This window comes from Candoia aspera, chromosome 3, assembly GCF_035149785.1.
Source record: "Candoia aspera isolate rCanAsp1 chromosome 3, rCanAsp1.hap2, whole genome shotgun sequence".
Classification (NCBI taxonomy): domain Eukaryota; kingdom Metazoa; phylum Chordata; class Lepidosauria; order Squamata; family Boidae; genus Candoia; species Candoia aspera.
This window is the reverse complement of record NC_086155.1, coordinates 67,802,089-67,815,607: the sequence shown is the minus strand read 5'-3', so window position 1 is coordinate 67,815,607 and position 13,519 is coordinate 67,802,089. Positions and strand designations below refer to the sequence as shown.

General features: G+C 39.6%; 1 protein-coding gene across 4 annotated transcripts in view; it reads right to left on the bottom strand.

Moving 5' to 3' along the window:
* The window catches only part of FGGY (FGGY carbohydrate kinase domain containing), a 206,512-nt gene that overhangs the window by 56,850 nt on the left and 136,143 nt on the right, over positions 1-13,519 (bottom strand). For all 4 annotated transcript variants that reach the window (XR_010067580.1, XR_010067581.1, XM_063298028.1 and 1 more), the window contains exons 9-10: positions 8,907-9,014; positions 5,575-5,636 (exon numbers count right to left, since the gene is read on the bottom strand). Coding sequence is in view for 2 of the 4 variants with exons in the window: in XM_063298028.1 (XP_063154098.1) it covers positions 5,575-5,636; positions 8,907-9,014 (170 nt within the window). In the remaining 2 variants the exon portion in view is untranslated. The remainder of the gene's footprint in view (positions 1-5,574; positions 5,637-8,906; positions 9,015-13,519) is intronic.

The window sequence follows — 13,519 nt, the reverse complement described above, 5'->3', positions numbered from 1 at the left end:
CTTATGACCTCCTTGCAGCTGTATATTTATATTCTACATTTAAGCATTCAGCTGCACACTGTTTCAATTAGGTCTTACCATGTGTTTGCTATCGGATGGTATCATTCAAAATGAAGTACACTTGGAACACATTAAAATAGCTAATTCACATCATTATTCATATATTTTAAAGTTTTAAAAAAATGATTGTGCTATATTAATGTGACTTCTTGTGTGTGTAGGGGAGTAATAGTTTGAAAGTTACTAAAATTCTTTAGTAGAATTATTTCATTTCCATTCTTATTATGTTGCCCAACATAACTGTTCAAAGAAAGACAAGAAGAAGAAAGATAAGGAAAAGCAGGCTGGAGTTACGTAGCACAAGATTTCAAACAGGGAACATGGGATACTGGAACAACTCAAATACATTTGAGAAGAAGGTATGTCATGGAGTTGTAATAGTCCACAAATTCATCTGGTGTATACATTCATTAAGTATCCCAACAGTAAACATTTTCTGGAACAAGGTTTTAGCCACTTGTTAGAACTTGAGTGAGGTTCTAATATGGTCCTGGAAACTTTGCTCAGATCAAAACAATCCAATGTATTAGCGGAATATGCCCCAGGCAATGAGACTTGTCTAAAGAATATGCTAAATATAAAGCCATACCAGGGGTTAAGGATTCTGTATGATCAGATAAATGGCAAAGCAAATACATCCTTAAAAATATACAATAACATTTTTTACAGGATCCATCTATGTTACTGGTCTTCAAAATATCTATTAAAGCAAATAAGCAAAAAATGTAAATTCTTTTGGGGACAAGTTCTCAAACAATGAAATCTCATTTTTGGAAAAATAAGTGCATGACCTGCAAAGAACTGCCTGTGATAAGTCCTCTTTTATTTGGTCAGTTATTGTGCTAATGTAGCTATTAATTATTTAAATTGCATTTAATTTTAAAATTTTACATTACTTCATTTTTAAAATTTTGGCCACTGAAAGAAAAGGGGAAAAAACTACAGAACAAAAGGGAACATGTAGAATATGGAAACTGTTTCCTATTTATATTTTACTGGAAAAAAATGTAACGTCTATAATGGGAAATGAAAACAGCAGGTATGATATGACCCTCTGAAGTGATTATTTGGGTTAGGGTTGTTTAATGACTGCTAAACAAAGGCTCACAGAACTGACTACCAGGCTAAAGAGATACACTAGGCAAGCAGAGGCCAAGAAGATAAATGCCCTGTTCTCCAAAGAACCATCCAAGGTGTTCGCCCAACTGCAGTGCAACACACAGTAACAGCAGAGCCACCAACAAGAGAAATTGAACAGTACTGGAAGAACATATGGGAGGAAGAGAAAACACATAACACCAGTGAAAAGTGGCTGCAGGACCTGAGAACAGACCACAGCAATCTCCCAGAACAGGAACCAGCCACCGTAACAGTAGCAGACATCCAACAGTGGGTCAAGGACAGCACCTGGCCTGGATGTGATCCATATCTACTAGCTAAAGAAACTAACAGCAGTGCATGAATGCCTAGCAGCACAAATGAACCAGCAGCTAGCAGCAGGCTCCCACCCAGACTGGCTAACACAAGGAAAGACAGTGCTGATCATGAAAGACCCCCACAAGGGGACAGCACCATCCAACTATTGGCCAATAACCTGCCTCCCCACAACATGGAAGTCCTATCAGGCATCATAGCTGCCAAGCTACAGGACCATATGGGCCAATACATGAGCACAGCTCAGAAGGACATTGGAAACAACATCAGAGGCTCAAAATACCAGTTGCTCATAGATTCAACAGTCACCTGAGACTCAAGACCTAGACAGACCAATCTAAGCACAGCCTGGGTTGACTACAGGAAAGCCTATGATTCAATGCCATACACATGGATCTGTCAATGCCTGGTGCTATACAAAGTCAACAGGACATTAAGGACCTTCCTCAAGAACTCAATGGGACTGTGGAAGACAACACTGAAAGTCAACTCAAGACAGCTCGCACAAGTGGCCATCAAGTGTGACATATATCAAAGTGATGCACTGTCCCTGCTGCTGTTCTGCATAGGCTTGAACCCCCTCAGCCAGATAATCACAAGGAATGGATATGGATACAACTTCAAGAGTGGAACTATCATCAGCCACCTCCTCCACATGGATGACATCAAGCTGTATGTTGAGAGTGAATGAGGCATCAACTTGCTGATCCACCTAACACAGATCTACAGTGAGGACAATGTGATATCATTTGGACTAGAGAAGTGTGGCCGGATGGTAGTAAAGAGAGGGAAGGTAGTCAGGACTGATGGGTGGAACTACCAGCAGACCACATAGCAGACATATAGACCAGCTACAATTACCTTGGTATCCCAGTCACATGGGAACCATGATGAGGAGGCAAGAAAAACAGCAACATCCAAGTACCACCAAAGGATAAGACAGGTCCTGAAGAGCCAGCTCAATGGGAAGAACAAGATCCACATCATCAACTTATACGCTCTGTCAATGATTAGATACCCTGCCAGTATAGTGAGCTGGCCAAAGGAGGAAACAGAGGTGCCAATGTGAAGACCCAGAAGCTCCTTACAATGTACAGAGGTTTCCAAGTCCAACACCCAGAGACTGTACATCAGCCAAAAAGAGGGCAGGCAGGGTCTGATGAATGTCAAAGCCACTGTCCTGGGTGAAACCCAGAGCTTCCAGTAGTTCAGTAAGATGGCACCCAAAAATGAGCTGGTGAGAGAATGCCTAGCAGACATGGAAGGAAGATCAAGCAGAGGAAGTGCCATGGCAAGACAAGAAGCTGCATGGGATGTACCATTGACAGACAGCTGAGGTGGCTGCATTGGGAAATCCTACCAGTGGCTGGAAAGGGCTGGACTAAAAGACAGCACTGAGGCACTGATCACAGTAGCACAAGAACAGGTACTAAGCACCAGATCCATAGAAGCAGGGGTCTAGCACAATGGACAGAACCCAAGGTTCAGACTGAGCAGAGAGGCCTCAGAGACAGTCCAATACATAGTGACAGGGTGTAAGATGCAGGCAGGAACAGCATACACTGAACAGCACAGCCAAGAAGCTAGCTGTCAGTTGCTTTGCACGCCTGCCGTGGAATTGCGTGAAGTTGCTGCTTAATGCTGCATGCATCAGATTAACTGCTGAGAGCAAACTTGTGTCAGCTTTCACAGCTTTGCAGAGAGAGAATCATTAAGCACATTCCTTCACAAGAAGTTGCAGCCAAGGATGGGCTGATAAGACACCTGGACTCTAATTAAGTCTAAGGAACTGGGAGGGGGAAATCAGGAGTGAGATCCGGCTTATTTGTGAGACAGTGTGAGATGGGGGGAAAGACTAGGTCAGAGGGAATGATTTAATTTGAACGCTTGGCGCCAAAACATTATTCAGAGCTTTGCAACTGTCCTGTGTAATCGGATTTTAATAAATTCTTTAAGCTTTCTAGTGGACTGTCTGGAGAATTTCTCAAGTTAAGATCCTGATACTGGGGCCGTCACACTAGCATTGTGCACAGCAATAGCTGCACAGTGTATGGGCTACACTTTCCCAAGTCTAGATCGGAGATTCCACAGAAGGTCATGGAGAATAACAGGGCTAAGATCCTGTGGGACTTCCAGATCCAGACAGATAGGCAGGTACTGGTCAATCAACCAGATATCGTGGTAATAAGGACCAGAAGACAGCAGTGGTGATAGATGTAGCGGTGTCAAGTGACAGCAACATCAGGAAGAAGGAGTATGAGAAGCTGGAGAAGTTCCAGGGCCTGAAGGAGGAACTAGAGACGATGTGGGAAGTAGGTCAAAGGCCAAAGTGGTCCTAGTGGTGGTAGGAGCACTCGGGGCTGTGACTCCTGAGCTGGGAGAGCAGCTCCAACAGATCCCAGAAATAACACCAGAGCTCTCTGTCCAGGAGAGTGCAGTGCTAGGAACAGCTAAAATACTGCACAGAACCCTCAGACTCCCAGGCCTCTGGCAGAGGACCCAAGATTGAGGAAGATACATACCACCCATCGGGGTGAGAAGGATTTTTATGTACAGTATATATAGAGAGAGAGAGAAAGAGAGAGAGAGAGAATGATATAGTATAAAATGGGTGTCCTTGTGTAACATTGTATAATTTTTTAACCAGAACACATTTATGTCTAACTTTACACAATTTCTTCTTAATTAAGAATAAGCTGAATTTTCTGGTACTATAGGGCAGGGTCATTTTATTTTCGGTGTGGTAAGAACAGAGATCCTGACTTCAAAACTGAAAACCTAAGAGATAGTAATGCTCAAACCCAAACAGATATTACAATCTCTCTAACTCATATTTTAAGAATTCCACTACTCTGTTCCATTAAGCCCCCCTCCCTGAGAAGCTGCATAATGGCTAACATGCCACTATGAGGTAACATCTCTTTTCCACCCTTATTTCCACTTGCTTTTCTCTCTCTTCGCACTGTGTGGAAATAATTTTATTTGGAGCACATATTTAACTGAACTGATCTAATTCATATTTCCAAAACTGTTATGCAGATTGGATTTTTAAAATATTTCAGTTCTCAGCTCAAAACTTATATACATGCCCTCAATGTGTGTAAGCACACTGCATATATCTGCTAATCGATGGGATGTAGGCAACAGATTATTTGTTGCAAAATAGGGAAGTGTGTGTGTGTGTGTCTTTTTAGATATACAGAGAGAAATTTGGCAGGATAGATTCATGTCTGAGTCTACACAAAACTGAAATGGGTAAGATATAAAGTGAGCCATCATTTCCTAAGTAAAAGAGATACTGTGAAAGACTGAAGAATCATTGGTGAGGGGTGAGAATTGGGAAATCTGTATGGAGTGGTTAAACAATATGCCAAATACTTTTGTTTGAATACTAAGGAGACCTTCACTGAGTTGTTCCTCCCCTTATACAAAGTCTAAAAACTTTATCTTCTGTGAGATAAACAAAATAAATACTAGAGGACATCCCTTTAGATCAGTGGCAAGCATCATTTAGTGACAAAGAATCAAATATTTTATTTTACTTTTTTAGAAGGAAGGCCTAGGGTCACACTATGAATAAGTGTGGGTGAATGTTCTCAAATATCTAAGTTTCAATTAACTTTCCATTACCTATAACAGCCTTCTGACTGCTTGATTATAAGGCTAAATTCTTCACATGACTGTCCCACACAGAATGGCAGGATTATTAAAAGATGGATTTCTGTAGGAATTTTACGAAGATTAAATGCATATCCAAGAACTGAAAGTAAGCACATGAAAACTAGGCTGAACTATTGTTCAGGCATTCACAAAAGTTTTTTTAAAAGTCCACCATGACTAGAGAAAATCAACTTCTGTTGATGTCAGCACCTCAGAAACAGCCATGTGACTCATTCCTCAAGCATATTAAAATAGGGAAGATAAAGAAGAAGTTTGCATAGACATTTATATAGTGAGAAACAGTCCAACCCACATCCCAGTTAAGCTGGAAGATTGTAGCTAACTATTTTTTTTGTATTACAGCCAAAAAGAAATTTCTAAAACACAGCATAACTAAAGAAATAAGGTTGATGATCTGACCTGGCTGCAGATTTTGTTTGAAGTTCTGGGAATGCAGCATGTCCTTGGACAATATGCTCTATCTTAAAAAAAAAGAAAACAAAAAAAAATATTGATTTTGGATTAAAGGTAGTTTTTTTTATTTTTGAAATATTATTATCTGTGTCACAGATCTGTTTCAGCAACTATGCACTCTACCAGTGTGCAGAAAAATAAACACTGAATTGAAACTTGTCATTTTATTAACAAAGTAAGGCCATACTACAATTATCCTTTACCTTGTTTCTTCCTACAGAGTAATCCAAACTACTGATAATTGTGAAATGTGATGCTAGGTCCTAAACGTACAATAGAATGTCATCTTTTGATTTGTTCCCCACTATACTGCCAACAAGTCCCTTATCATTAAATACAGTCAATATGTATGTGTATTTTATGTCTGCATGCTTGAAATATGCAGAACATTATTATTTCTACACACATCTCAGGAATAAGTTCTGTTGAACTGTATTATTCTGGAATACCCTAGAATAGGGATGTATAGAACTGTGCAGGCAATCAACCTGAAAACTAAAGATAAATCTAATCTTGAACTAGAACTGATGAGATGCAAGTGAAAATTTCTACTCAGTCCTGCAGCTCAGGGAGCTTAGGCCAGTCATTTTCTCTCAACCCAACCCACCTAATAATTAGTCTGAGGATAAACTGAAGGATAAATCCAAGTTTCATGATTTGAGTACCTTACAATAGTTGTTTCAACACAGTTTAAATGGGAACTTCAGGAGGCATCACTCAGCATCCATACTGCTACATTCTAGGCCATTTCCCAAAGGCAATCCCACAAAGAATGTATTACACTAATCCAACTTCAAGGTTACCAGAAAATGATCACTGAAGCTAGGTCTTCCTCCAAAAAGGACATGGTCAGCTTTAGCCAATAAACCAAAGGGCCCTCCATGCCATAATGTGATATAGCTATCCAGCATTAATACCAGATCCAGGAGGGTACAAACTAGACTCTTGAGGGATCAGTATTAAGGAACTGTAGTTCCCTTAAGAGCAGGCATTTCTCCTGAACTTTAAAATCCAGCCCAGAAATCAGTAAGCAAAGGTGTATCATTACCTCAACTAAGGGAGGTGGGCAAGTTGACATTAACAAAAGGAAGTGTTAATAATCTCAGTGACCACTGATAGAATGAAATTGTTACATATTCCTAACAACCAGACATGGAGGAGTATTGGAATTCAACTTTGCATGTATCAGATTTCTGCAGCTATAAACCTCTACACTTTCATCTCCTTTGCTTGTCTAGAAGACCTACTTGCAAGTTTCTATATAGTATGCCTCCTATTGGTTAGGCTGATATTCTCAGGGCTTTCGTTGCATCCTTCCTCTCTTAATTCAGCTTTCGTTCTCTTCTGATTCTGACTCTGACCCGTTCAGTTCAGCTACTTACTTGACTTGCTCTCTCTGCATAACACAGAAGAGTACATTACAGCTCTTAGCTATAAATAGTTTTAAGTAACTATGGCTTTCCCATGTTACTTCCTAAAGAAAACTTACCTATTTTTCTTTCACACAAGCACCAACCTCAAGAACACTTTCTTCTATACTCCTAAATTCAATGTTTTTCTTTCCATGCATTTTTTCCACTGTATAAAGTGATTTGCAATCAGAGGAATCTTATCAAAGTGTATAATGATAAAAATGATCACAACGTTACTTAAGACATTCCCATTGTCTCTAGCAAAATACAGAGGCAAAGTTAGTTGCCATATGAAACAAATTCCTTCTGTGAATCTGAACTAATGCAAGAACTATACGAAGAAATCTGAACCCATTTTTGTATCTCAAAGCTGACATATAAATGTAATCAACGGATGAAGTAAAGGTATTAGGTAAAGGTAAAGGTTTCCCTTGACATTAAGTCCAGTCGTGTTCGACTCTAGGGGGCGGTGCTCATCTCCGTTTCAAGCCGAAGAGCCGGCGTTTGTCCGTAGACACTTCTGCAGTCATGTGGCCGGCATGACTAAATGGAACGCCAATACCTGCCCGCCGAAGCGGTACCTATTAATCTACTCACACTGGCATGTTTTCGAACTGCTAGGTTGGCAGGAGCTGGGACTAGCAACGGGAGCTCATCCTATCATGCAGATTTGAACCGCTGACCTTCCAATCGGCAAGCTCAGCAGCTCAGCAGTTTAATCCGCAGCGCCACCACGTCCCTTTAATTAATATATCCCAAAATATTTGCCCCATACTTCCATACATGCTTAAACCTACATTTTGGGATGGTGCACTTTTCAGAAACAGTGGGTATAAGCTTTTCATTCATAGACATTCATAGCAGCCATAATGCAAAGTATCTATCTTTAATGTGAAGGTCTCACTAATTTGTTTCATATTAAATGAAGGACTTTCTAAACCAGCCTTCTCTAACCTTGGGCCTCAAGAACTGTGGATTTCAACTGTCGGAATTCCCCAGGCAGCATAACCATGCTTATGATTCTGAGAGCTGATGTCCACATGTCTGGGGTCTATCATGATTAAAAAGTCTATCTTAATCTACATATCACACTCACCTATCTAAATTTTATTTATGTGCATGCCTGTTATAAAGAAAGCTATTCACACTAATAGGTATTTGAGAATTTCTATTCCCAAACTTATTTAAAAAGCAACCCAAAATGAAGTTCTCAATGAACTAAATGAGTATCTCTGTGAATATAGTTAACATCTCATCCCTTAAATCCCAAGTGACCTAACATTAGTTCATAGATATGATCTGGAGCAATTCTCCTGGCAACTAATTCTAGTTCATATACAAATAAAAATATTTGTGCAAAGAAAAAGTTTGGATATATTTAACTTTTTCCCATAAATAAATAAATTTCCTTGAAACATGTATATATTTCCTTAAGCAGCGCATGCAGGACAGCATACAAAAATAAGGCAATACATAAATATTTGTCTAGATTAAAAAGGTACAATAGGGAAGTGATTTCTTTTTAATATTTCTTTTGCAAACATAATTCAATTCATAGCTGAAGTCTATTTCATAATAACATGAATAAGGCAAACCTACTTCCTATGGAATATGAGAGATAAACATGGTTACCACCCTTTATCCTACGACTAAGAAAAACTTACTATAGATCTGCTGTAGATAGTAAATAAAATTATTATAAAGTTTGAACTGACACATAATTTTATAATTCTAAGTAACCCACAGCCTTATTATACTACCACTGAACTCATATGCTCTATCACATAGTTTCATTTAACAAATGTGAAGATATGATATAGCATAAATATAAAGAAAAAGCTAAATTGAGCAAAATGTTAGACCTACCAGTTTCCCTGTTACACTTTGACCTCCTTCATTTAGCCACAATCCTGGCACCATTGCTGAATAATAAGGTCCCCAAACACCAGGGACAAATATAGGGAACTTGCTAACCTGAAAAAGAAAATTTAAATCTAGTTATCCAAGAGTTCAAGTATTACAAAGTCATAGGTTTATGGGTGGAAATGTATGTGAACTAAGCAGATAATTCCTCACCTCAAGATACTGATGGTCAATATTCAACAGCAAAGACAACAAAGGAAAGTTGGTGGCAAAGAAAAAGCAACAAGATAGAAATTTGAGATATTGCCTCTAAAACTGCACATAATTGTTCCTGAGACTGCAGCAGCATCTTAATAACAACTGTCAGAGATTTGGGAAATTTCAGTGTTGATAGCAAATGCATGTATGGCAGCATCATGTCCTCATTTACAAAATATATTGCTTAATTTGATCAATTGTTGAGATCAACATGCAATTTAAAGATCAAGAAATTTAGGAAGAGAAAGCAGAGATTTTGGAGTTGTTCATCAACCATGATCAGTCATCAAGTGATATTATTCCCAACTAAACTAAAATCTACTACACTTATATTTGAAATTATGATTACTTCTGAATTTGCACATATACAGTATGTCTACACCACCATGTGTATGCTTTATGTAAATCTATTCCAAGTTTTACCTCATCTGCTCTCTGTCAACACATCAACAAAACCCTTCCCATTTTTCTCAGTCAAAGAAACCTTGTTTTCTATTCTGAACAAGTGTGTGTGTCCTGAGACTGACTACACCAAAGATACAAATGGAAATAAGAAGGTATGAGCCAGATAAGCAACATTACATTTTGGGTGTTTACAGGTTGCTTGAGGCCCAATTGTCAATGAGACAGCTGCAAATCCTCTTTTAGAATTACCCAGAGAAAGTAAAAGCAGTAGGTAATGATAGCCTAGCCATCTTATTTTCGAATTATGGCAGAACTATTGGTCACTTGCAGTTGTCTTTATCTGGCTCTGAAAAAATACAACTGCAACACTTTCAGAATACAACTATTCATGATCTGAAACTGGAATAAAAAGATAAAATCCTTTCTGTGCTCTAGAACTCTGAACACAAACATAAATATAAAAACTGCTAAAATGCATTTTTCTGAGCAAGGTCTAAATATTTTATGACCTAACTCATTATTTACCATATTCCATAAATGATTGTTCATTGTTCCCAAAGCTACCTGAGCCTTTGCCAATCCTCAAAGGGAAAGTCAAATTAAAAGATTATAATTGGTTCTTCTGGGAAACCATCAGGTTTTGAATATCTGCAGCCCAGCTTGGTATTTTAAAGGATACCCACAAGAATTTGCCAGGACAGGGTATTTCTGTCACTAGCTGATCTCCAGTTACTCACTCAGATGTTTGTATCATCTTACTCCTGAAAAACCATTTGTATGCCTTCCAAAAAACTATCAACAAATCTGCAGAGCAATTAAGATTTGCACATTAGTACATCTGTGAGCATAGACAATGGGTGTGGAGCTTTTCCTCTGCACAAGGATTTTTCTTTCCTTCTGCCAGAAACTCTGTTGGGATCTTTTGAAAATCCTGGAATTTGGCAGAGGGCCACTTGCTCTTTGCAATAGATTTCTCCAGAGTTTTGCATGCAAATATATTTTGCAGATTTCCCATTCTCACAATAGGTAATGGCTTCCATAAAAGGGATGTCCAAAGAGAAAGGGATGAATAGTTATTAAATATTAGGGCTGTGGACACTTCAGATTCTATGAATATAAATGTATGCATAAAAAGCAGCAATATTTTTTATAGAATGTACCATAAATAAATTATATGGTAACGTCACAAAAGCGGCACCCCCCCCCAAAGGGTCAGACATGACTTGGTGCTTGCACAGGGGACCTTTCACTTTCACCTTTTCACCATAAAGCTGTGTTGTACTTTGGATTTGATTCCAAAAAGGTACATATTGGAACTTGTGGGTGCATGAAATTAGCACCTATCAACAACTCTTTAGAGTAGCAGAGTCTTTTTCCAAAACTGTAAATCCAAATCTGCCAGGTAAATGAATGCTAAACTACAAAACTAGTCCATATCTAACTTACAACAGACACTTAGGAACTGAAACACAGTTTCAGTGGCAGGCTTAAGTGCATCTGAGCTCCTTTTTCCATTTATCTTTCAGTTGTTGTTTATTCATTTAGTCGCTTCCGACTCTTCGTGACTTCATGGACCAGCCCACGCCAGAGCTTCCTGTCGGTCGTCAACACCCCCAGCTCCCCCAGGAACGAGTCCGTCACCTCTAGAATATCATCCATCCACCTTGCCCTTGGTCGGCCCCTCTTCCTTTTGCCCTCCACTCTCCCTAGCATCAGCATCTTCTCCAGGGTGTCATGTCTTCTCATTATGTGGCCAAAGTATTTCAGTTTTGCCTTTAATACCATTCCCTCAAGTGAGCAGTCTGGCTTTATTTCCTGGAGGATGGACTGGTTGGATCTTCTTGCAGTCCAAGGCACTCTCAGAATTTTCCTCCAACACCACAGTTCAAAAGCATCGATCTTCCTTCGCTCAGCCTTCCTTATGGTCCAGCTCTCGCAGCCATATGTTACTACAGGGAACACCATTGCTTTAACTATGTGGGCCTTTGTTGTCAGTGTGATGTCTCTGCTCTTAACTATTTTATCGAGATTGGTCATTGCTCTTCTCCCAAGGATTAAGCGTCTTCTGATTTCCTGACTGCAGTCAGCATCTGCAGTAATCTTTGCACCTAGAAATACAAAGTCTTTCACTGCATCTACATTTTCTCCCTCTATTTGCCAGTTATCAATCAAGCTGGTTGCCATAAACTTGGTTTTTTTGAGGTTTAGCTGCAAACCAGCTTTTGCACTTTCTTCTTTCACCTTCATCATAAGGCTCCTCAGTTCCTCTTCACTTTCAGCCATCAAAGTGGTATCATCTCCATATCTGAGATTGTTAATGTTTCTTCCAGAGATTTTAACTCCAGCCTTGGATTCCTCAAGCCCAGCTTGTCGCATGATGTGTTCTGCATACAAGTTGAATAGGTAGGGTGAGAGTATACAGCCCTGCCGTACTCCTTTCCCAATCTTAAACCAGTCCGTTGTTCCGTGGTCTGTTCTTACTGTTGCTACTTGGTCGTTATACAGATTCTTCAGGAGGCAGACAAGATGACTTGGTATCCTCATACCACTAAGAACTTGCCACAATTTGTTATGGTCCACACAGTCAAAGGCTTTAGAATAGTCAATAAAACAGAAATAGATGTTTTTCTGAAACTCCCTGGCTTTTTCCATTATCCAGCGGATATTGGCAATTTGGTCTCTAGTTCACTGCCTTTTCTAAACCCAGCTTGTACATCTGGCAATTCTCGCTCCATGAACTGCTGAAGTCTACCTTGCAGGATCTTGAGCATTACCTTACTGGCATGTGAAATGAGTGCCACTGTTCGATAGTTTGAACATTCTTTAGTGTTTCCCTTTTTTGGTATGGGGATATAAGTTGATTTTTTTCCAATCTGATGGCCATTCTTGTGTTTTCCAAATTTGCTGGCATATAGCATGCATTACCTTGACAGCATCATCTTGCAAGATTTTGAACAGTTCAGCTGGGATGCCGTCGTCTCCTGCTGCCTTGTTATTAGCAATGCTTCTTAAGGCCCACTCAACCTCACTCTTCAGGATGTTTGGCTCTAGCTCACTGACCACACCGTCAAAGCTATCCCTGATATTGTTATCCTTCCTATACAGGTCTTCTGTATATTCTTGCCACCTTTTCTTGATCTCTTCTTCTTCTGTTAGGTCCTTGCCATCTTTGTTTTTGATCATACCCATTTTTGCCTGGAATTTACCTCCAATGTTTCTAATTTTCTGGAAGAGGTCTCTTGTCCTTCCTATTCTATTGTCTTCTTCCACTTCCGCGCATTGCTTGTTTAAAAATAATTCCTTATCTCTTCTGGCTAACCTCTGGAATTTTGCATTTAATTGGGCATATCTCCCCCTATCACTGTTGCCTTTTGCTTTCCTTCTTTCTTGGGCTACTTCTAGTGTCTCAGCAGACAGCCATTTTGCCTTCTTGGTTTTCTCTTTCTTTGGGATGTAGTTTGTTGCCGCCTCCTGAACAATGCTGCCAACTTCTGTCCAGAGTTGTTCCGGGACCCTATCTACTAAGTCCAGTCCCTTAAATCTATTCTTCACCTCCACTGCATATTCCTTAGGAATATTAGTGAGCTCATATCTAGCTGATCTGTGGGTCTTCCCTAATCTCTTTAGTCTGATCCTAAATTGTGCAAGAAGAAGTTCGTGATCTGAACTACAGTCAGCTCCAGGCCTTGTTTTTACTGACTGTACAGATGTCCGCCACCTTTGGCTGCAAAGGATGTAATCAATCTGATTTCGGTGTTGTCCATCTGGGGAAGTCCATGTATAAAGCCGTCTCTTAGGTTGTTGGAAGAGAGTGTTTGTTATGCAGAGTGAGTTGTCTTGGCAAAATTCTATCAGCCTATGTCCTGCTTCATTTTGTTCTCCCAGGCCATACTTACCTGTAATTCGAGGTGTCATTTGACTGCCCACCTTAGCATTCCAGTCTCCTGTGATGA